The following is a 21,753-nucleotide window of genomic DNA, read 5'->3' on the forward strand; positions in this document are numbered from 1 at the left end:
CATAAATCAAAACACTGCTTTTAATCTCACAAGAGAGAAACATCGACCAACCACTGGAGAGCAACATCGACCAACCACTGGAGAGCAACATCGACCAACCACTGGAGAGCAACATCGACCAACCACTCAAGAGAACCATACCAGAGAAGGGAACAGAAAAAGTAATTTCCCAGTCAGGTGCAACATTGTAGGGTGGTGTAAGCAAGGACATTTTGTGTGCGTGTGTGTGAGAGACCCCTTTTCTGATGCTGAGGTACACAGAAAGTGTCCTGTTGGAGCTCGGCTTACTTCATCAAAAACCTGTGACGTCTTGTGGTCACTACAGAGCCTGTGTATGTGTTTGAAATTATGCAGGGTGATATGGATAATATGAAACACACTCACATCCCTGAGGGGACTCTATTGATAGGTAGTGCCAGGTGAAGATACACACACAGGCACGTCCACACATGCATAAAAACACTGTGTGTGTGTTTGAACCTGCCTTTGTTTCCATGAGCTGTTCCTTTGAGCTGTTCTATCTACAAAACTATGATTACCCAGGTGAGCAGTCTCTCACTCGTCTATTCGCCCTGGTTCACACACTCTCTGGGCCTAAATGACTCACTGCCTAACACACACATTACTTATGCATGAGCGGCCTGTTACTGAGGCAGGTGGGCAATAGAAGCTACTGAATGTAATGTGACAGAATCAGGTGGGCCAAACTAATGAGACGGAGAGTCATATTTCTGTTCCAAGACAGAGCCCCACCTGTTTTGAGCCCCACCTGTTAATCTAAAAAATATATATATTAAAAATGTGTGTCTTGCATGTTATTTTGGCATTAATACCTGTCACATATCAGTTTGCAAAATGATAAATGAATCATTGAGTTTATAAAGCCGCATACAAACATTGTCTGTTTTTTGCTTTCTTGAGTAAGTCAGCTCCAAAATGTAGGTGTTTCAGCCTAGCTCAGTTATTTCTGTGGTGGTTGGGGCAGCCAGTGGAAAAACGGAGTTGAGGGGTTGGTCATCTTTCCTAGTTGCGCCATGATTGGCTCGGTGTTCTGTCACTCATGTCACCGCAAAATCTACGGGTATGGCTCGAAAATTCAAGACCCTTGGGTGATGTGTCATAGACTTACATTAGAAGTGCCCATCCAAGAAGGCTCAAGGTCATTGGCCACAGATAAAATGACACCAAATCATGTTATATATACACCGTAGCTTTGATTGGACTGATCATGTCAACTTCATACTTTGAAAATCTTAGCTAGCAAGCTAGACAAGCAGTCATCGTCATGCATCAAGTTGGCAATTTACTGGAAAATCATTTTCAATCCTTGTCATATGAAGAGAAATTATTGATAAAACGTATCGGTGCTCATCGCCCATGAGAATGATGGAAGCCACTGTGTTATTTGAAATCTTCAAAGTTACAGAATCTTTTTGGTATCCTTCCTCAGATCTGTGCCTTGACACAATCTTGTCACCTCCCTGACCAAGGCCCTTCTTCCCCGATTGTTCAGTTTGGCCAGTCGGCCAGCTCTAGGAAGAGTCTTGGTGGTTCCAAACTTATTCCATTTAAGAATGATGGAGGCCACTGTGTTCTTGAAGATCTTCAATGCTACAGAATTGTTTTGGTACCCTCCCCAGATCTGTGCCTCGATAAAATTATGTCTCGGAGCTCTACGGACAATTCCTTTGACCTCATGGCTTGGTTTTTACTCTGACATGCCCTGTCAACTGTGTGACCTTGTATAGACAGGAGTGTGCCTTTCCAAATCATGTCCAATCATTTGAATTTACCACAGGTGGACTATCGAGTCTCATAGCAAAGGGTCTGAATACTTATGTATTTCTGTTATGCAAAAATGTGCAAAAATTTCTACAAATCTATTTTCACTTTGTCATTCTGGGTTATTGTGTGTAGATTGATGAGGGGAAAAAAGTACTGTATTCTACCGGTCAAAAGTTTTAGAACACTTACTCATTCAAGGGTTTTTCTTTATTTGTACTATTTTCTACATTGTAGAATAATAGTGAAGACATCAAAACTATGAAATAACACATATGGAATCATGTAGGAACCAAAAAAGTGTTAAACCAATCAAAATGTATTTTATATTTGAGGTTCTTCAAATAGCCACCCTTTGCCTTTATGACAGCTTTGCACACTCTTGGCATTCTCTCAATCCGCTTCATGAGGTAGTCAGCTGGAAACAAATTGAAGATTTTTGGTTCCAACCGCTGTGTCTTTGTGAGACAAGGTATGGATGAACAAATGATCTCCGCATGTTATGTGTTATGGTGTGGGGGTGCTTTGATGGTGACACTGTCTGTGATTTATTTAGAATTCAAGGCACACTTAACCAGCATGGCTACCACACCATTCTGCAGCGATACGCCATCCCATCTGGTTTGCGCTTAGTTGGACTGTCATTTTTTTCCCAACAGGACAATGACCCAACACACCTCCAGGCTGTGTAAGGGCTATTTGACCAAGAAGGAGAGTGATGGTGTGCTGCATCAGATGACCTGGCCTCTACAATCCCCCGACCTCAACCAAATTGAGATGGTTTGGGATGAGTCAGACCACAGAGTTAAGAAAAAGCAGCCAACAAGTGCTCAGCATATGTGGGAACTCCTTCAAGACTGTTGGAAAAGCATTCCAGGTGAAGCTGGTTGAGAGAATGCCAAGAGTGTGCAAAGCTGTCATCAAGGCAAAGGGTGGCTAATGTCAAGAATTTCAAATATAAAATACATTTTGATTTGATTAACACTTTTTGGTTACTATATCATTCCCTATGTGTTATTTCCTAGTTCTGATGTCTTCACTACTATTCTACAATGTAGAAAATAGTAAAAATAAAGTCCTTGTACTATTTCTTTCACAGAAAAGAGGCTTACACATTCAGCTGCAGCGCCGATAAACCACACTGCCGTAAACACAAAAAAACACAAACAAATCAACAAACATAAGCTTCTCAGTGTGCGAAATGTGCAATCCCAGCCAAGACTCCATGGGGTATGCAGACACAGCTCGTATCAACAGTGTGTGTGACTATTATCGTGCCGTGCCAGACTTCTCTGGCTCTGTCCCTGGGCCACATCATATTTCAGGATGTTGTCTGCTGCTGGAGCAGTTAGTCTGACAGACAGGCCACAGATGACAAATGTTCTATAATCACCTTGGGTGTTTTGTCTTTCTGACTCCCCTTACACAAGACTGTCAGTGTCTCACACACTGTCAGTGTCCCACACGCACACTGTCAGTGTTCCACACACACACTGTCAGTGTTCCACACACACACTGTCAGGCATACAGTTGAAGGTGGAGGTTTACATACGCTTAGGTTGGAGTCATTAAAACTTGTTTTTCAACCACTCCACAAATTTCTTGTTAACAAACTATAGTTTTGGCAAGTCAGTTACGACATCTACTTTGTGCATGACTGTAATGGGTGTGTGTCGGTGGCAGGGAAGTCAGGCGCAGGAAACGAACTTGGTATAAACAGAGTCTTTTAATAAGTGCTCATACAACTCGAAAAACTAAAATATACAAAAAATAACATAAGTGGGTACAAAACCCGTCGCACACAGACACATGACTTGCACAAACATACAATAAAACAATCTCCGACAAAACATGAGGGGAAACAAACATGTAATTGATGGGATTGGAACCAAGTGTGAAGGAAGACAAGACAAACCAGTGAAAAATGGATCAATGACGGCTAGAAGGTCGGTGACGTCGACCGCCGAACACCGCCCGAACAAGGAGAGGGACCGACTTCGGCGGAAGTCCTGACAATGACAAGTAATTTTCCCCCAAAAAATTTACAGGCAGATTATTTCACTTAGAATTCCCAGTATCACAATTCCAGTGGGTCAGAAGTTCACATACACTAAGTTGACTGTGCCTTTAAACAGCTTGGAAAATTATGTTATGGCTTTGTAAGCTTCTGATAGGCTTATTGACATAATGTGAGTCAATTTGAGGTGTACCTGTGGATGTATTTCAAGGCCTGCCTTCAAACTCAGTGCCTCTTTGCTTGATATCATGGGGAAATCAAAAGAAATCAGCCAAGACCTCAGAATTTTTTTTGTAAACCTCCACAAGTCTGGTTCATCCTTGGGAGTAATTTCCAAATGCCTAAAGGTACCACATTCATCTGAACAAACAATAGTATGCAAGTATAAACACCATGGGACCACGCAGTCGTCATACTGCTCAGGAAGGAGACGCGTTCTGTCTCCTAGAGATGAACATACTTTGGTACGAAAAGGGCAAATCAATTCCAGAACAACAGCAACGGAAGAAGCCAATGCTCCAAAACGGCATAAAAAAACAAGACTGCAGTTGCAACTGCACATGGGGACAAAGAACATACTTTTTGGAGAAATGTAATCTGGTCTGATGAAACAAAAATAGAACTGTTCGGCCATAATGACCATCTTTATGTTTGGAGGAAAAAGGGGGAGGCTTGCAAGCCGAAGGACACCATCCCAACCGTGATGCACGGGTGTGGCAGCATCATGTAATTGTAGTGCTTTGCTGCAGGAGAGACTGGTGAACTTCACAAAATAGATGGCATCATGAGGCAGGAAAATTATGTGGATATATTGAAGCAACATCTCAATACATCAGTCAGGAAGTTAAATCTTGGTCGCAAATGGGTCATCCAAATGAACAATGACCCATACTTCCAAAGTTGTGGCAAAATGGCTTAAGGACAACAAAGTCAAGGTATTGGAGTGGCCATCTCAAAGCCCTGACCTCAATCCTATAGAACATTTGTGTGCAGAACTGAAAAAGCGTGTGCGAGCAAACCTGACTCAGTTACACCAGCTCTGTCAGGAGGAATGGGCCAAAATTCACCCAACTTATTGTGGGAATCTTGTGGAAGGATACCAGAAACTTTTGACCCAAGTTAAACACTTTAAAGGCCATGCTACCAAATACTAATTGAGTGTATGTAAACTTCTGACCCACTGGGAATGTGATGAAAGAAATAAAAGCTGAAATCAATAATTTTCTCGACTATTATTCTGACATTTCACATTCTTAATATAAAGTGGTGATCCTAACTGACCTAAAACAGGGATTCTTTTTTTTTACTGGGATTACATTTCAGGAATTGTGAAAAACAGAGTTTAAATGTATTTGGCTAAGGTGTATGTAAACTTCCGACTTCAACTGTAGGTATAAACACAGACAGGGGGCACACACAATGATAATCTCATCTAGAATGCAAGCGTGGAGTTTTCCTCCAGGGAGAGCTTTCCTCCAGGGAGAGCTTTACTCCAGGGAGAGCTTTACTCCAGGGAGAGCTTTCCTCCAGGGAGAGCTTTCCTCCAGGGAGAGCTTTCCTCCAGGGAGAGCTTTACTCCAGGGAGAGCTTTACTCCAGGGAGAGCTTTACTCCAGGGAGAGCTTTCCTCCAGGGAGAGCTTTCCTCCAGGGAGAGCTTTACTCCAGGGAGAGCTTTACTCCAGGGAGAGTTTTCCTCCAGGGAGAGCTTTCCTCCAGGGAGAGTTTTCCTCTCTGTGTCTGACACTGTCACTGACCGTGCAGCCGTCTGGTCCAGATCTAAACAGATGTTACACAACCTGGGAAGGGCTTTCTCTCCCCTTCGCGGGTTATGTCACCACTAAACACACACACACACACACGTTTGATGTGTTATTGCAGAATGAATACAGTCTGTCAGAGATCTGCATTGAGTGACATGATATGTGAAGCAGGTCTACCTTGTGAGGCAGGTCAAGCTCAGGCTAAATTCCCTCCCGTCTCGTTGAAAGATTAATCTTCCTTCATAAATGATTAGTGTAAATTGCCAGGCCTTCAGCGCTTCACAAGTATATGTCAGGGTTTAAATGGAGTTAGACTAATATAGCTGTTGGGAGGGCTCCTCTGTATCTTAAAATCTCATTCAAACTAATCTGGGGGTAGAGGTGGGTCATGAGTCAACAGTAAACACATACACAGATTACACACAGACTACATACACACTGTGACACACACCTACTACATACACACTGTGACACACACCTACTACATACACACTGTGACACACACCTACTACATACACACTGTGACACACACCTACTACATACACACTGTGACATACACAAACCTACATACACACTGTGACATACACAAACCTACTACATACACACTGTGACATACACAAACCTACTACATACACACTGTGACATACACAAACCTACTACATACACACTGTGACATACACAAACTACATACACACTGTGACACACACCTACTACATACACACTGTGACACACACCTACTACATACACACTGTGACACACACCTACTACATACACACTGTGACACAAACCTACTACATACACACTGTGACACAAACCTACTACATACACACTGTGACATACACAAACTACATACACACTGACACACACAGACTACATTTATTTATTTATTTTATTTCACCTTTATGTAACCAGTTAGGCTAGTTGAGAACAAGTTCTCATTTGCAACTGCGACCTGGCCAAGACTATGTACAGCTGCAGCGATCGGTTAGCTGCTCAGATAGCAGATGTTTAAAGTTGGTGAGGGAGATAAAAGTCTCCAACTTCTGAGATTTTTGCAATTCGTTCCAGTCGCAGGCAGCAGAGAACTGGAAGGAAAGGCGGCCAAATGAGGTTTTGGCTTTAGGGATGATCAGTGAGATACACCTGCTGGAGCGCATGCTACGGGTGGGTGTTGCCATCGTGACCAGTGAACTGAGATAAGGCGGAGCTTTACCTAGCATAGACTTGTAGATGACCGGGAGCCAGTGGGTCTGGCGACGAACATGTAGCAAGGGCCAGCCGACAGGTCGCAGTGGTGGGTGGTATAAAGTGCTTTAGTAACAAAACGGATGGCACTGTGATAAACTGCATCCAGTTTGCTGAGTAGAGTATTGGGAGCTATTTTGTAGATGACATCGCCGAAGTCGAGGATCGGTAGGGTAGTCAGTTTTACTAGGGTAAGTTTTGCCGCGTGAGTGAAGGAGGCTTTGTTGCGAAATAGAAAGCAGACTCTAGATTTGATTTTGGATGGGAGATGTTTGATATGAGTCTGGAAGGAGAGTTTGCAGTCTAGGCAGACACCTAGGTACTTATAGATGTCCACATATTCTAGGTCGGAACATCCAGGGTGGTGATGCTAGTCGGGCGTGCAGGTGCAGGCAGCGAACTGTTGAAAAGCATGCATTTGGTTTTACTAGCGTTTAAGAGCAGTTGGAGGCCACGGAAGGAGTGTTGTATGGCATTGAAGCTCGTTTGGAGGTTAGATAGCACAGTGTCCAAGGAAGGGCCAGAAGTATACAGAATGGTGTCGTCTGCGTAGAGGTGGATCATGGAATCGCCCGCAGCAAGAGCAACATCATTGATATATACAGAGAAAAGAGTCGGCCCGAGAATTGAACCCTGTGGTACCCCCATAGAGACTGACAGAGGACCGGACAACATGCCCTCGGATTTGACACACTGAACTCTGTCTGCAAAGTAGTTGGTGAACCAGGCAAGGCAGTCATTAGAAAAACCGAGTCTACCGACTCTGCCGATAAGAATATGGTGATTGACAGAGTCGAAAGCCTTGGCCAGGTCGATGAAGACGGCTGCACAGTACTGTCTTTTATCGATGGAGGTTATGATATCGTGTAGGACCTTGAGCGTGGCTGAGGTGCACCCGTGACCGGCTCGGAAACCAGATTGCACAGCGGAGAAGGTACGGTGGGATTCGAGATGGTCAGTGATCTGTTTGTTGACTTGGCTTTTGAAGACCTTAGATAGGCAGGGCAGGATGGATATAGGTCTGTAACAGTTTGGGTCCAGGGTGTCTCCCCCTTTGAAGAGGAGGAAGACCGCGACAGCATTCCAATCCTTGGGGATCTCAGATGATACGAAGGAGAGGTTGAACAGGCTGGTAATAGGGGTTGCGACAATGGCGGCGGACAGCTTCAGAAATAGAGGGTCCAGATTGTCAAGCCCAGCTGGTCCAGGTTTTGCAGCTCTTTCAGAACATCTGCTATCTGGATTTGGGTAAAGGAGAAGCTGGGGAGGCGTGGGCAAGTAGCTAAGGGGGGTGAGAAGCTGTTGGCCGAGGTTGGAGTAGCCAGGAGGAAGGCATGGCCAGCCGTTGAGAAATGCTTGTTGAAGTTTTCGGTTATCACGGATTTATCGGTGGTGACCGTGTTACCTAGCCTCAGTGGGAGGAGGGAGGAGGTGCTCTTGTTCTCCATGGATTTATCGGTGGTGACCGTGTTACCTAGCCTCAGTGCAGTGGGCAGCTGGGAGGAGGTGCTCTTGTTCTCCATGGACTTTACAGTGTCCCGGACACTAGTTACAGCTACAGGATGCAAATTTCTGCTTGAAAAGACTGCGTGTATTGGTTCCTGACTTCCCTGAACAGTTGCATATCGCGGGGACTATTCGATGCTATTGCAGTCCGCCACAGGATGTTTTTGTGCTGGTCGAGGGCAGTCAGGTCTGGAGTGAACCAAGGGCTATATCTGTTCTTAGTTCTGCATTTTTTGAATGGAGCATGCTTGTCTAAGATGGTGAGGAAGTTACTTTTAAAGAATGACCAGGCATCCTCAACTGACGGGATGAGGTCAATATCCTTCCAGGATACCCGGGCCAAGTCGATTAGAAAGGCCTGCTCGCAGAAGTGTTTTAGGGAGCGTTTGACAGTGATGAGGTGTGATTGTTTGACCGCGGACCCGTAGCGGATACAGGCAATGAGGCAGTGATCGCTGAGATCCTGATTGAAGACAGCAGAGGTGTATTTGGAGGCAAGTTGGTCAGGATAATGTCAATTAGGGTGCCCATGTTTACGGATTTAGGGTTGTACCTGGTGGGTTCCTTGATGATTTGTGTGAGATTGAGGGCATCTAGCTTAGATTGTAGGACTGCCGGGGTGTTAAGCATATTCCAGTTTAGGTCACCTAACAGAACAAACTCTGAAGCTAGATTGGGGGCGATCAATTCACAGATGGTGTCCAGGGCACAGCTGGGAGCTGAGGGGGGTCGGTAGCAGGCTGCAACAGTGAGAGACTTATTTCTGGAAAAATTAATTTTTATAATTAGAAGTTCGAACTGTTTGGGCATAGACCTGGAAAGTATGACAGAACTTTGCAGGCTAACTCCTCCCCCTTTGGCAGTTCTATCTTGATGGAAAGTGTTATAGTTGGGCATGGAAATCTCTGAATTTTTGGTGGCCTTCCTAAGCCAGGATTCAGACACTGCAAGGACATCAGGGTTGGCAGACTGTGCTAAAGCAGTGAGTAAAACAAACTTAGGGAGGAGTCTTCTGATGTTGACATATACGAAACCAAGGCTTTTTCGATCACAGAAGTCAACAAATGAGGGTGCCTGGGGACATGCAGGGCCTGGGTTTATCTCCACATCACCCGAGGAACAGAGGAGGAGTAGGATGAGGTTGCGGCTAAAGCCAAACTGGTAGCCTAGAGCGTTGGGGACAAGGAATAAAAGTGTGTGTCACATACACACTGTGACACACACATACTACATACACACTGTAACACACACATACTACAAACACACTGTAACACACACATACTACAAACACACTGTAACACACACATACTACATACACAGACTACACACATTAACTCAAAGTTTGAGTGTAGAAGCAATATTTAGTGCAAGCAATCTCGCAGGCACACACACTTACATGCAGACACTTTTTAAATGCACGCCGCACCCACATTAATATTTATCATTGTAAAATCTTGGAATCTTGCTTGCTCAAGAGACTAGAGTCTGTCACAAGTAGGGAACTTTCAATTACCTGGGATTCCCAAAATCAGAAGGGAATAAGCAAGAAATCCGGAATCCTCAAACCAGGATTTCTGGAAAACCAGGGAATTTATTGAAAGTCCCACAAATTTCGCAACCCTAGTCACAAGAGACCTAGTTAGTAGAGACCCAAGTGCCAGTCCACCCATTGAGCACTACATGAGGCCCTAAATAAAAGACAGCAATTTCCATCCCTTCCTGACAGTTCTCCATCTCTCTCTTTCTCTGTGTTATTAAAAGAGAGAAGAAAAGAGAGAATAAAACACGAGGAACAGAAGAAGAGGCTGATCCTCAGGGGACGAGGCGGAGACACTGAGGTGGACTCAGGTGAGCTTTGATCAGTCGAGTCAAAACAGACAAAACAACGTTGAGAAATCCTGACATCTGTATCAGAGTGGAGAACAGACTGTGAATATTAATTCTGCTGAATTAATGCTAATTAATGCTAATTCACTCATGTAGAACAGCCGTGGTGAGAACTCTGGGAAATTGGAGCAAATTGGCAGGTTTCCTGTTTTTAACGCCATTTTGGTATGATTCTAAATCACTTGTTCACTGCACCTCTGACTAGCCTAAATAATAACTCCATCATTTTTATTCAAGTGCCACATTCTTTGGGGTTGACAATGCAATGAGATAGACATCACCACCCAGAACACCAATAATACAGTATTCACATCAGCCAATCTCACCTTCGTACAGCCAATCGCTGAGCCCATTGAAGATGACCCCCTCCTTGCCGGTGGAAACCAGGCGGATCGATCGGCTCTCCACCGTCGAACGGTAGTAGATGTTGTTCTCAAAAATAAAAATCTAACGGGAAAGAAAGAAAGAAAGAAAGAAAGAAAGGATGTGGAATAAATAACCTATGATAAAGGAAGATGTAACCTCTGCATTACTAAACTTGTTGACCTGTAGGTTGACAGAAGGATGCTTTAACCATGAGAAATATAGAGCCAATATGAGATAAAAAGGTTCTATCCATAGTGTAGATACTTTCCTATTCACTGCACAACTTGAATTGTAAAACATTTAGCAGTAGTGTTGGCTGACTGGCCTGGCTCTGATTCTGCTACTGGCAGCTTGTTTACATCTCCGTAGTACTGTAGGTCTAAGTATTGATGGATAACTCTGGAACAGGAGAGAGAAAGAGGGAGAAAGCAGGAGAGAGAGGGAGAGAAAGAGAGAGAGAGAAAGCAGGAGAGAGAGCGAGGGAAACCAAGAGTTTTGTATGCAAGAGACTTAAGGTTGTGTGTGAGAAAACAGAAGACTAAAGGTTGTGTGTGAGAAAACAGAAGACTAAAGGCTGTGTGTGAGAAAACAAAAGACTAAAGGTTGTGTGTGAGAAAACAAAAGACTAAAGGTTGTGTGTGAGAAAACAAAAGACTAAAGGTTGTGTGTGAGAAAACAAAAGACTAAAGGTTGTGTGTGAGAAACAAAGGTGAACGAGAATACAGAGAGAACGTAATGAATAATGAATCCCTTCCTCAACACATTGGACACCAATATTGTATATCAATATAAATCCTAATTGCAGATGAATCCTTTAATGGTGTACAGCATTGCCGTCTTCTCTGTCCACCGTTTGGGAGAAGTGTTGACTACCTGCTGGGCAGTTCATGGTCAGCTCCATCCTTCCTAATTAAAACTTATGTTGCTCGTGTGGCAAGGTAGGCCAGGGGGGACCCCGGTGTGTTGGAGTTCTCCTCGATGCAGACTGACTGAGGCCCAGTTTAACAACTGGATCTAGGCCAGTGCAGAGAGTCACACAGTGAGCTTGGCCCACTTCTGAAGGAGGTACTACCCATATGCTATTCACACACAGAGTCTGGGGAGATGTGAGGTCATATTGTGGGCAGGCTGACAACAGCAGGAGAGAAATATGTACCATGTCAGACCCTCTAGAGAGAAAGGGAGGGAGAGGAAGATAGAGAGAGCAAGCAAAGCTCAGCGTCTCAGTGAAGGATCCATCTCCGATTTAAAAGAAGAGGAGAAAAACACCTTTAATGAGGACCCCTTATTAAATCAAATCAAATGTTATTGTTCACACACATATTTAGTAGATGTTATTGCGGGTGTAGCGAAATACTTGTGTTCCTTTTAATTTTTAATTTTACCTTTATTTAACCAGGTAGGCTAGTTGAGAACAAGTTCTCATTTGCAACTGCGACCTGGCCAAGATAAAGCATAGCAGTGTGAACAGACAACACAGAGTTACACATGGAGTAAACAATTAACAAGTCAATAACACAGTAGAAAAAAAAGAGAGTCTATATACATTGTGTGCAAAAGGCATGAGGAGGTAGGCGAATAATTACAATTTTGCAGATTAACACTGGAGTGATAAATGATCAGATGGTCATGTACAGGTAGAGATATTGGTGTGCAAAATAGCAGAAAAGTAAATAAATATAAACAGTATGGGGAAGAGGTAGGTAAAATTGGGTGGGCTATTTACCGATAGACTATGTACAGCTGCAGCGATCAGTTAGCTGCTCAGATAGCAGATGTTTGAAGTTGGTGAGGGAGATAAAAGTCTCCAACTTCAGCGATTTTTGCAATTCGCTCCAGTCACAGGCAGCAGAGAACTGGAACGAAAGGCGGCCAAATGAGGTGTTGGCTTTAGGGATGATCAGTGAGATACACCTGCTGGAGCGCGTGCTACGGGTGGGTGTTGCCATCGTGACCAGTGAACTGAGATAGGGCGGAGCTTTACCTAGCATGGACTTGTAGATGACCTGGAGCCAGTGGGACTGGCGACGAATATGTAGCAAGGGCCAGCCGACTAGAGCATACAGGTCGCAGTGGTGGGTGGTATAAGGTGCTTTAGTAACAAAACGGATGGCACTATGATAAAATGCATCCAGTTTGCTGAGTAGAGTGTAGGAAGCTATTTTGTAGATGACATCGCCGAAGTCGAGGATCGGTTGGATAGTCAGTTTTACTAGGGTAAGTTTGGCGGTGTGAGTGAAGGAGGCTTTGTTGCGGAATAGAAAGCCGACTCTTGATTTGATTTTAGATTGGAGATGTTTGATATGAGTCTGGAAGGAGAGTTTACTGTCTAGGCTGACACCTAGGTACGTATAGATGTCCACATATTCTAGGTCGGAACCATCCAGGGTGGTATTGCTAGTTGGGCGTGCGGGTGCAGGCAGCGGACGGTTGAAAAGCATGCATTTGGTTTTACTAGTGTTTAAGAGCAGTTGGAGGCCACGGAAGGAGTGTTGTATGGCATTGAAGCTCGTTTGGAGGTTAGATAGCACAGTGTCCAAGGACGGGCCGGAAGTATACAGAATGGTGTCGTCTGCGTAGAGGTGGATCAGGGAATCGCCCGCAGCAAGAGCAACATCATTGATATATACAGAGAAAAGGGTCGGCCCGAGAATTGAACCCTGTGGCACCCCCATAGAGACTGCCAGAGGACCGGACAGCAATGCCCTCCGATTTGACACACTGAACTCTGTCTGCAAAGTAGTTGGTGAACCAGGCAAGGCAGTCATCAGAAAAACCGAGGCTACTGAGTCTGCCGATAAGAATATGGTGATTGACAGAGTCGAAAGCCTTGGCAAGGTCGATGAAGACGGCTGCACAGTACTGTCTTTTATTGATGGCAGTTATGATATCGTTTAGTACCTTGAGCGTGGCTGAGGTGCACCCGTGACCGGCTCGGAAACCAGATTGCACAGCGGAGAAGGTACGGTGGGATTCGAGATGGTCAGTGACCTGTTTGTTGACTTGGCTTTCGAAGACCTTAGCTAGGCAGGGCAGGATGGATATAGGTCTGTAACAGTTTGGGTCCAGGGTGTCTCCCACTTTGAAGAGGGGGATGACTGCGGCAGCTTTCCAATCCTTGGGGATCTCAGACGATATGAAAGAGAGGTTGAACAGGCTGGTAGTAGGGGTTGCGACAATGGCGGCGGATAGTTTCAGAAATAGAGGGTCCAGATTGTCAAGCCCATCTGATTTGTACGGGTCCAGGTTTTGCAGCTCTTTCAGAACATCTGCTATCTGGATTTGGCTAAAGGAGAACCTGGAGAGGCTTGGGCGAGTAGCTGCGGGGGGGGGGGGGGGGGGGGGGCAGAGCTGTTGGCCGAGGTTGGAGTAGCCAGGAGGAAGGCATGGCCAGCCGTTAAGAAATGCTTGTTGAAGTTTTCGATAATCATGGATTTATCGGTGGTGACCGTGTTACCTAGCCTCAGTGCAGTGGGTAGCTGGGAGGAGGTGCTCTTGTTCTCCATGGACTTCACAGTGTCCCAGAACTTTTTGGAGTTAGAGCTACAGGATGCAAATTTCTGCCTGAAGAAGCTGGCCTTTGCTTTCTTGACTGACTGCGTGTATTGGTTCCTGACTTCCCTGAACAGTTGCATATCGCGGGGACTATTCGATGCTATTGCAGTCCGCCACATGATGTTTTTGTGCTGGTCGAGGGCAGTCAGGTCTGGAGTGAACCAAGGGCTATATCTGTTCTTAGTTCTGCATTTTTTGAACGGAGCATGCTTATCTAAAATGGTGAGGAAGTTACTTTTAAAGAATGACCAGGCATCCTCAACTGACGGGATGAGGTCAATGTCCTTCCAGGATACCCGGGCCAGGTCGATTATGGAGCGTTTGACAGTGATGAGGGGTGGTCGTTTGACTGCGGATCCGTAGCGGATACAGGCAATGAGTCAGTGGTCGCTGAGATCCTGGTTGAAGACAGCGGAGGTGTATTTGGAGGGCCAGTTGGTCAGGATGACGTCTATGAGGATGTCCTTGTTTACAGATTTAGGGTTGTACCTGGTGGGTTCCTTGATGATTTGTGTGAGATTGAGGGCATCTAGCTAGATTCCTAGCTCCAACAGTGCAGTAATATCTATAATTCACAGCAATATACACACATCTAAAAGTAAAAGAATGGAATTAAGAAATATATAAATATTAGGATGAGCCATGTCGGAGTGGCATTGACTAAAATACAGTACAATAGAATACAGTATAAATTAGTATGAAATTAGTAAAGCAGTATGTAAACATGATTAAAGTTACTGCTAAAGCTGGAGTTAAATGAACAGTGTTCATCCACACAGACACAGACTCAGACACAGCTGCCCGTCCTCCCCTCTGGTGCATCAAAGGACACTGTGTATTTAACCTAATTCCACCGCTTTCAACATGGGAAAAGACAGCTGTGCGTGTGTGTGTGTGTGTGTGTGTGTGTAAAGAGCAGATCAAGAGGCCAGTGTAAGAATAAGCTGGCTTGAGATATGTGACAACAGATGGACTGATGTTAGTGTGTGTGGATGTGTGTGAGTGTGTGTGCATGCATGCAAGTATATGTGAACTCACATTGGCAGACACCTTCCTCTCCCACCTAATCATCTTATCGTTGACAACAAGTATCATAGCCCAAACGGCAAGAATCTGTTGCTGGGAGAAAAGCTCCTTTAAACCAAAGTGACTGTTGGAATCAGGGCTGTTTAATGAGTAATGATAGGAGAGACTGTGTGATATCAATCAATTGACTTTGCCAATTAATCCACTGGGGAGATTACAGGTAATTAATTGCATTGTGCCAGAGGATAGTCTGCTCTGAGTACTAGTAGACTAATGTTTATTAATGTTCTTTCTATGGCTAGACTGCCTGGTAGCTTGTGATAGTTTAACATAAATAGCTATAGGAAAGGTCACAGCTAGGGTTGCAAATGGACGGTATATTACCGGAAACTTTCTAAGTTTACCAATAAACTACCAGAATTTTGGTATCTTTCAAGGATCTCAAGACATCTAGTGGCCCTTTTGGGTACTTCAGATTATCACAGGTGTGTGGCTTCTGTGTGGCCTTGACACATCATATATAAAATAATAATTAAATATGATCTCTTTCAAATAAAACAGAATGACAAAGCTATAAAACATTGTCTTAAATATAAACCATCAACTTAGTGAATACCAGTGTTTAATATGAGGGTTTCTGAATTAAATATTCTTTATATTTCTTTTATACATGTATTTAACATGTCGGTTGTAAATAAAACTGGTGTCAGTTGTGAAAAAAGTCAATAGTTTAAAGATTTGCAGAGTGAATAGAAAATAATGCATTTGTTGATTAGATGCTTTTTCTTTATTAATTAGGCTGTTTTCTCTGGAACCATATAGTTTATCTACAAGAAACCCATTGACAATATGGACACCGATATAGAAAATTAATACAGAATGGAATATAGATATAGATATTTTTTAAGTTATTCAAGTATATATTACCAATGTTACAATGGATTGCCATATATTTTCTGTTAATTACCAAAATACTGAAGATTCTGGTAACTTAGTAATAGCTAATGTGGAGATAAAGTCCATTCATATTGTACTATCCATTGAGAACCAGACACGGACACACACACACACGATTCTGTCAAATAGCAGTGACATAGGGGTATGGAGTACGGATGAGACAGAGCGTGCTGCTGGGAGTTGTAGTTCTTACCAGCTGCTGGCCCCTGGGTCCCCAGCCTGCGTACTGCAGTTGGGCGTTCCGTACCTCTGGAGGGTTCAGGTTCCATGTCTCCCTGCAGCAGAGAAGCGAGATCACAATATGAACACACATACACACACACACATCCATACTACACACCGACACACACATTGAACTGCCCATCAGTAAATGACAGAGCACCTTCTTAAAAAAATACTCTTAGTTGATCATCAACAAAATAAAGCATAAAAAAACACTTTGTTGCTCCTGCCCAGAGGTACCAGTGTTATACATCCCAGTCCAAAATGTTGAAGAACAGCTAGAAATACAGGTGTTTTATATACCACAGACACTTTTTGTTCCTTTAGAAGTGCTGTGAGCTGTAGGGCAGAGAATTAGAGGTGTCACAGGCCCTGTGTCTTTGTCTGGAGGTGAGGATGGATGAGGTCATCAAGGCCCCTGGCTTGCAGTTCTCCTTGTCTCCAGGGGGTGGCAGTGCAGAGACATGACTGACTAGGCTTCGGACAGGAGACAGGAGGGGAGGGGAAGAATTGGTTGGTTTCAGCCACTTACGGAGTCTCCAGGCTGCAGATGATGTAGAAGGCAGTGAACGAGTGCTGGTACACCTGGAAGAAGAAGGATTGGAGACTGTCATAAAGAAGACTGATTCACTTGGCCATTAAAAACATGTTTTAGTAATTACCATCAGAATGGAAGTACATATGATGGGAGATTACATTGTATTCTACTTAGTAATTAGTCACGTTCAGTAAATTCTGAACCGCTTCAAATGGAAATTGGATTCCTCCCTGCCAGTTGCAATGTGGCTATCGGAAATTAACAGTTGTATCCCTTTGGAGAAAATCAGTTACTGCTTGAGGAATAAGTTAAAGACATTTTACAGAATTTGGCAACCTTTTATTGACTATATGGAGAATCTCCCCCCACATCTCATTGATTGAATCGCTATATAATCCTCACGTAATGTATAATATGTAGCCTACGGCAGGTGATCCATCCAGGTGATATTTTTTTCTTATTGTATGTTTGTATATATAATTATAATTATAATAATTTTTTTGTTACGCTCGTCTGTTACTGTTACTTTGTCCTATCGTTGTCTAATATCTTTTCACTTTTGTTTTGAATGTTCTTAATTGGAAAATGCAAAAATAAAATTTTTTTTTTAAAGAGTTGGGGGGGGAGGAGAGAGAGAGAGCGAGAGAGAGAGAGAGAGAGAGAGAGAGAGAAATTCTCTGTGAAGGGCAAGCAGCAGCATGATGTGTGTGTGTGTGTGTGTGTGTGTGTGTGTGTGTGTGTGTGTGTGTGTGTGTGCGCTTGTGCAATGACAGCTGGGGGACGGAGCCGTCATCTACCAGGGCTCTGGAGGACGATTATGAAATAACAAATTCACTGTCTAACACACACACACACACACACACGCACACACACTCCATCCACCAAGGCCTCCCTGTTGTCTCAATGGGCTTCTATTCCCTGACATACTAATTATTTTTCAGACTGTGTCATGGATCTCACATTGCAGTAGTTATCTACCTGAGCCATTACATAATGCAGTAACCGCTGTAGAAAAACCTCCCATCTCATTCCCTTTCCTCCTACTCTCTCACTCTCTACTCTCCTGCTTGCCCAATTCCCTCCCTTTGTTTTCCCCATCCCCTGCACCCCTCCATTTTCCTCCTCATCCCTCTGTCCCGGCTGTGTTGTGAGGTTTGTTTGTGTTTTGGCCACTCTCTGAAGAGTACAGTTCCACTAAGCTGGTTTCTCTCTACGGTGGCTGAGAGGCAGTGGGGTGCAACATGCCTCTACCCGGACACCATGATTACTTTTTCTCCCCCACCGTCTCGCCACATTTCCCTTCAAAGACCGATGACATATTTGCCTGTCATTCCGCTAATTCCAAAAACACGCAAACAAATGAAAGAGCTCACCGGTGCCACGTTGTAGGCGAGCAGCACATGCTTCATGTCAGGAGACACTTCATACTTGCTGGCTTTGTACATTTCCTGAAAAGCACAGAGAGAGAGAGAGAGAGAGAGAGAGAGAGAGAGCGAGAGAGCGTGAGAGAGAGAGAGAGAGAGAGAGAGCGAGAGAGCGAGAGAGCGAGAAATAATACAAAAAGATTACATTTAACCATGCGTAGTGTTTTTCATTAAGGTAATCCTAGAATGACTGCGTTTGACGGATTGCTCAGTGCAGGGCATGGGCGGGAGAGGCATTCATCTTCTTGAGGCTCTTTCTGATTTCAGAGAGACATAATGTTGTGTGTCGTCACCTTGGCCGTTTCAACACTGACCCAAAATGTTAACGAGCCTGATCAAATGATGTGGTAAAGATGGATTGTTTCAGTACACTTTGGGTGCTTTGATATTCTGGAAATGTCTAATAATAAATAACACTACGGAAAAAAAGAGATAGTTGTAGAGACTCACAAACTTTTTGTTGTGCACCAGTACCGTCCTCTCATACGTCTCCATGTTGAGCCTGACAACATCCCCCTCATGTGTGCGATACAGTAGCTCATTACCTGTTGAACAGAGATAGAGCAAAGACACAGAGCAAGAAATATTACTTCAAAGGCTATCAAACTTTTCATAATGTCTGATAATAGTCCTATGTGCAATATCCTTGCAATCGTCTGTAATTTGGACACTTAATATCAGAGAGCAAAGTGTTTGGATGCAGAGTGGCCAGTTGGTGCATTGGCAGTGTATCTTGGATCCATACACTGACAGCTGGTCCCTGAGCTCTCTACATTGGTGTCAGAAGTGGGATTCTCTAAATTGGTGTCAGAAGTGGGATTCTCTAAATTGGTGTCAGAAGTGGGATTCTCTAAATTGGTGTCAGAAGTGGGATTCTCTACATTGGTGTCAGAAGTGGGATTCTCTACATTGGTGTCAGAAGTGGGATTCTCTACATTGGTGTCAGAAGTGGGATTCCCTACATTGATGTCAGATGATTCTCTACATTGGTGTTAGAAGTAGGATTCCCTACATTGGTGTCAGAAGTGGGATTGTCTACATTTGTGTCAGAAGTGGGATTGTCTACATTTGTGTCAGAAGTGGGATTGTCTACATTTGTGTCAGAAGTGGGATTTCCTACATTGGTGTCAGAAGTGAGATTCTCTACATTTCTGTCAGAAGTGAGATTCTCTACATTTCTGTCAGAAGTGGGATTCTCTACATTAGTGTCAGAAGTGGGATTGTCTACATTTGTGTCAGAAGTGGGATTGTCTACATTTGTGTCAGAAGTGGGATTCTCTACATTAGTGTCAGAAGTGGGATTCTCTACAGTTGTGTTAAATGTGAAATTTACAGTGGGAGGAATGCACTGGGGCTATAGAGGAATGCACTGGGGCTATAGAGGAATGCACTGGGGCTATAGAGGAATGTGCTGGGGCTATAGAGGAATGCACTGGGGCTATAGAGGAATGCACTGGGGCTATAGAGGAATGCACTGGGGCTATAGAGGAATGTGCTGGGGCTATAGAGGAATGTGTTGGGGCTATAGAGGAATGCACTGGGGCTATAGAGGAATGTGCTGGGGCTATAGAGGAATGTGCTGGGGCTATAGAGGAATGTGTTGGGGCTATAGAGGAATGCACTAGGGCTATAGAGGAATGTGCTGGGGCTATAGAGGAATGTGCTGGGGCTATAGAGGAATGTGTTGGGGCTATAGAGGAATGCACTGGGGCTATAGAGGAATGCGTTGGGGCTATAGGGGAATGTGTTGGGGCTATAGGGGAATGTGTTGGGGCTATAGAGGAATGTGCTGGGGCTATAGAGGAATGCGCTGGGGCTATAGAGGAATGTGTTGGGGCTATAGAGGAATGTGCTGGGGCTATAGAGGAATGTGCTGGGGCTATAGAGGAATGTGTTGGGGCTATAGGGGAATGTGTTGGGGCTATAGAGGAATGTGCTGGGGCTATAGAGGAATGCGCTGGGGCTATAGAGGAATGCACTGGGGCTATAGAGGAATGTGCTGGGGCTATAGAGGAATGTGCTGGGGCTATAGGGGAATGTGTTGGGGCTATAGAGGAATGTGTTGGGGCTATAGAGGAATGTGTTGGGGCTATAGAGGAATGTGCTGGGGCTATAGAGGAATGTGCTGGGGCTATAGGGGAATGTGTTGGGGCTATAGAGGAATGTGTTGGGGCTATAGGGGAATGTGTTGGGGCTATAGGGGAATGTGTTAGGGCTATAGGGGAATGTGCTGGGGCTATAGAGGAATGTGCTGGGGCTATAGAGGAATGTGCTGGGGCTATAGAGGAATGTGCTGGGGCTATAGGGGAATGTGTTGGGGCTATAGAGGAATGTGTTGGGGCTATAGGGGAATGTGTTGGGGCTATAGAGGAATGTGTTGGGGCTATAGGGGAATGTGTTGGGGCTATAGAGGAATGTGTTGGGGCTATAGAGGAATGTGTTGGGGCTATAGAGGAATGTGCTGGGGCTATAGAGGAATGTGCTGGGGCTATAGAGGAATGTGCTGGGGCTATAGAGGAATGTGCTGGGGCTATAGAGGAATGTGCTGGGGCTATAGAGGAATGTGCTGGGGCTATAGAGGAATGTGTTGGGGCTATAGAGGAATGTGATGGGGCTATAGGGGAATGTGTTGGGGCTATAGAGGAATGTACTTGGGTTATAGAGAACGTACTGGGGCTATAGAGTAGAGCAGGGTTTCCCAAAGTCAGACCCGGGGCCCTCCTGGGTGCACGTTTTGTTTTTTTACCCTAGCACTACACAGCTGATTTAAATATTCAAAGCTTGATGACGAGTTAGTCATTTAAATCAGCTGTGTAGTGCTATGGTAAAAACATAAAAAAGTGCACCGGGGGTGGGGTGGACCGACTTTGTGAAACCCTGTTATAGAGGAATGTACTGGGGCTATAGAGGAATGTACTGTTGCTATAGAGAATGTACTGGGGCTATAGAGAATGTACTGGGGCTATAGAGAATGTACTGGGGCAATATAGGAATGTACTGGGGCTATAGAGGAATGTACTGGGGCTATAGAGGAATGTACTGTTGCTATAGAGAATGTACTGGGGCTATAGAGGAATGTACTGGGGCTATAGAGAATGTACTGGGGCTATATAGAATGTACTGGGCTATAGAGAATGTACTGGGGCTATAGAGAATGTACTGGGGCTATAGAGAATGTACTGGGGCAATATAGGAATGTACTGGGGCTATAGAGTATGTACTGGGGCTATAGAGAATGTACTAGGGCTATAGAGAATGTACTGGGGCTATAGAGAATGTACTGGGGCTATAGAGGAATGTACTGGGGCTATAGAGTAAAGTGCTGAGGTTATAAAGAATGTACTGGGGCTATAGAGAATGTACTGGGGCTATAGAGGAATGTACTGGGGCTATAGAGTAAAGTGCTGAGGTTATAAAGAATGTACTGGGGCTATAGAGGAATGTACTGGGGTGATAAGTAATCTCTT

At 44.4% G+C, this 21,753-nt stretch overlaps 1 protein-coding gene across 2 annotated transcripts in view; it reads right to left on the reverse strand.

The window, feature by feature from the left end:
- LOC109909867 (dipeptidyl aminopeptidase-like protein 6) overlaps window positions 1-21,753 on the reverse strand; it is a 155,250-nt gene that overhangs the window by 31,583 nt on the left and 101,914 nt on the right. For both annotated transcript variants that reach the window (XM_031796710.1, XM_031796711.1), the window contains exons 4-8: window positions 18,737-18,831; window positions 18,236-18,310; window positions 16,857-16,909; window positions 16,296-16,377; window positions 10,525-10,645 (exon numbers count right to left, since the gene is read on the reverse strand). In XM_031796710.1, coding sequence (XP_031652570.1) covers window positions 10,525-10,645; window positions 16,296-16,377; window positions 16,857-16,909; window positions 18,236-18,310; window positions 18,737-18,831 — 426 coding nt within the window. The remainder of the gene's footprint in view (window positions 1-10,524; window positions 10,646-16,295; window positions 16,378-16,856; window positions 16,910-18,235; window positions 18,311-18,736; window positions 18,832-21,753) is intronic.

The sequence above is a fragment of the Oncorhynchus kisutch genome, linkage group LG18, assembly GCF_002021735.2.
Source record: "Oncorhynchus kisutch isolate 150728-3 linkage group LG18, Okis_V2, whole genome shotgun sequence".
NCBI lineage: Eukaryota > Metazoa > Chordata > Actinopteri > Salmoniformes > Salmonidae > Oncorhynchus > Oncorhynchus kisutch.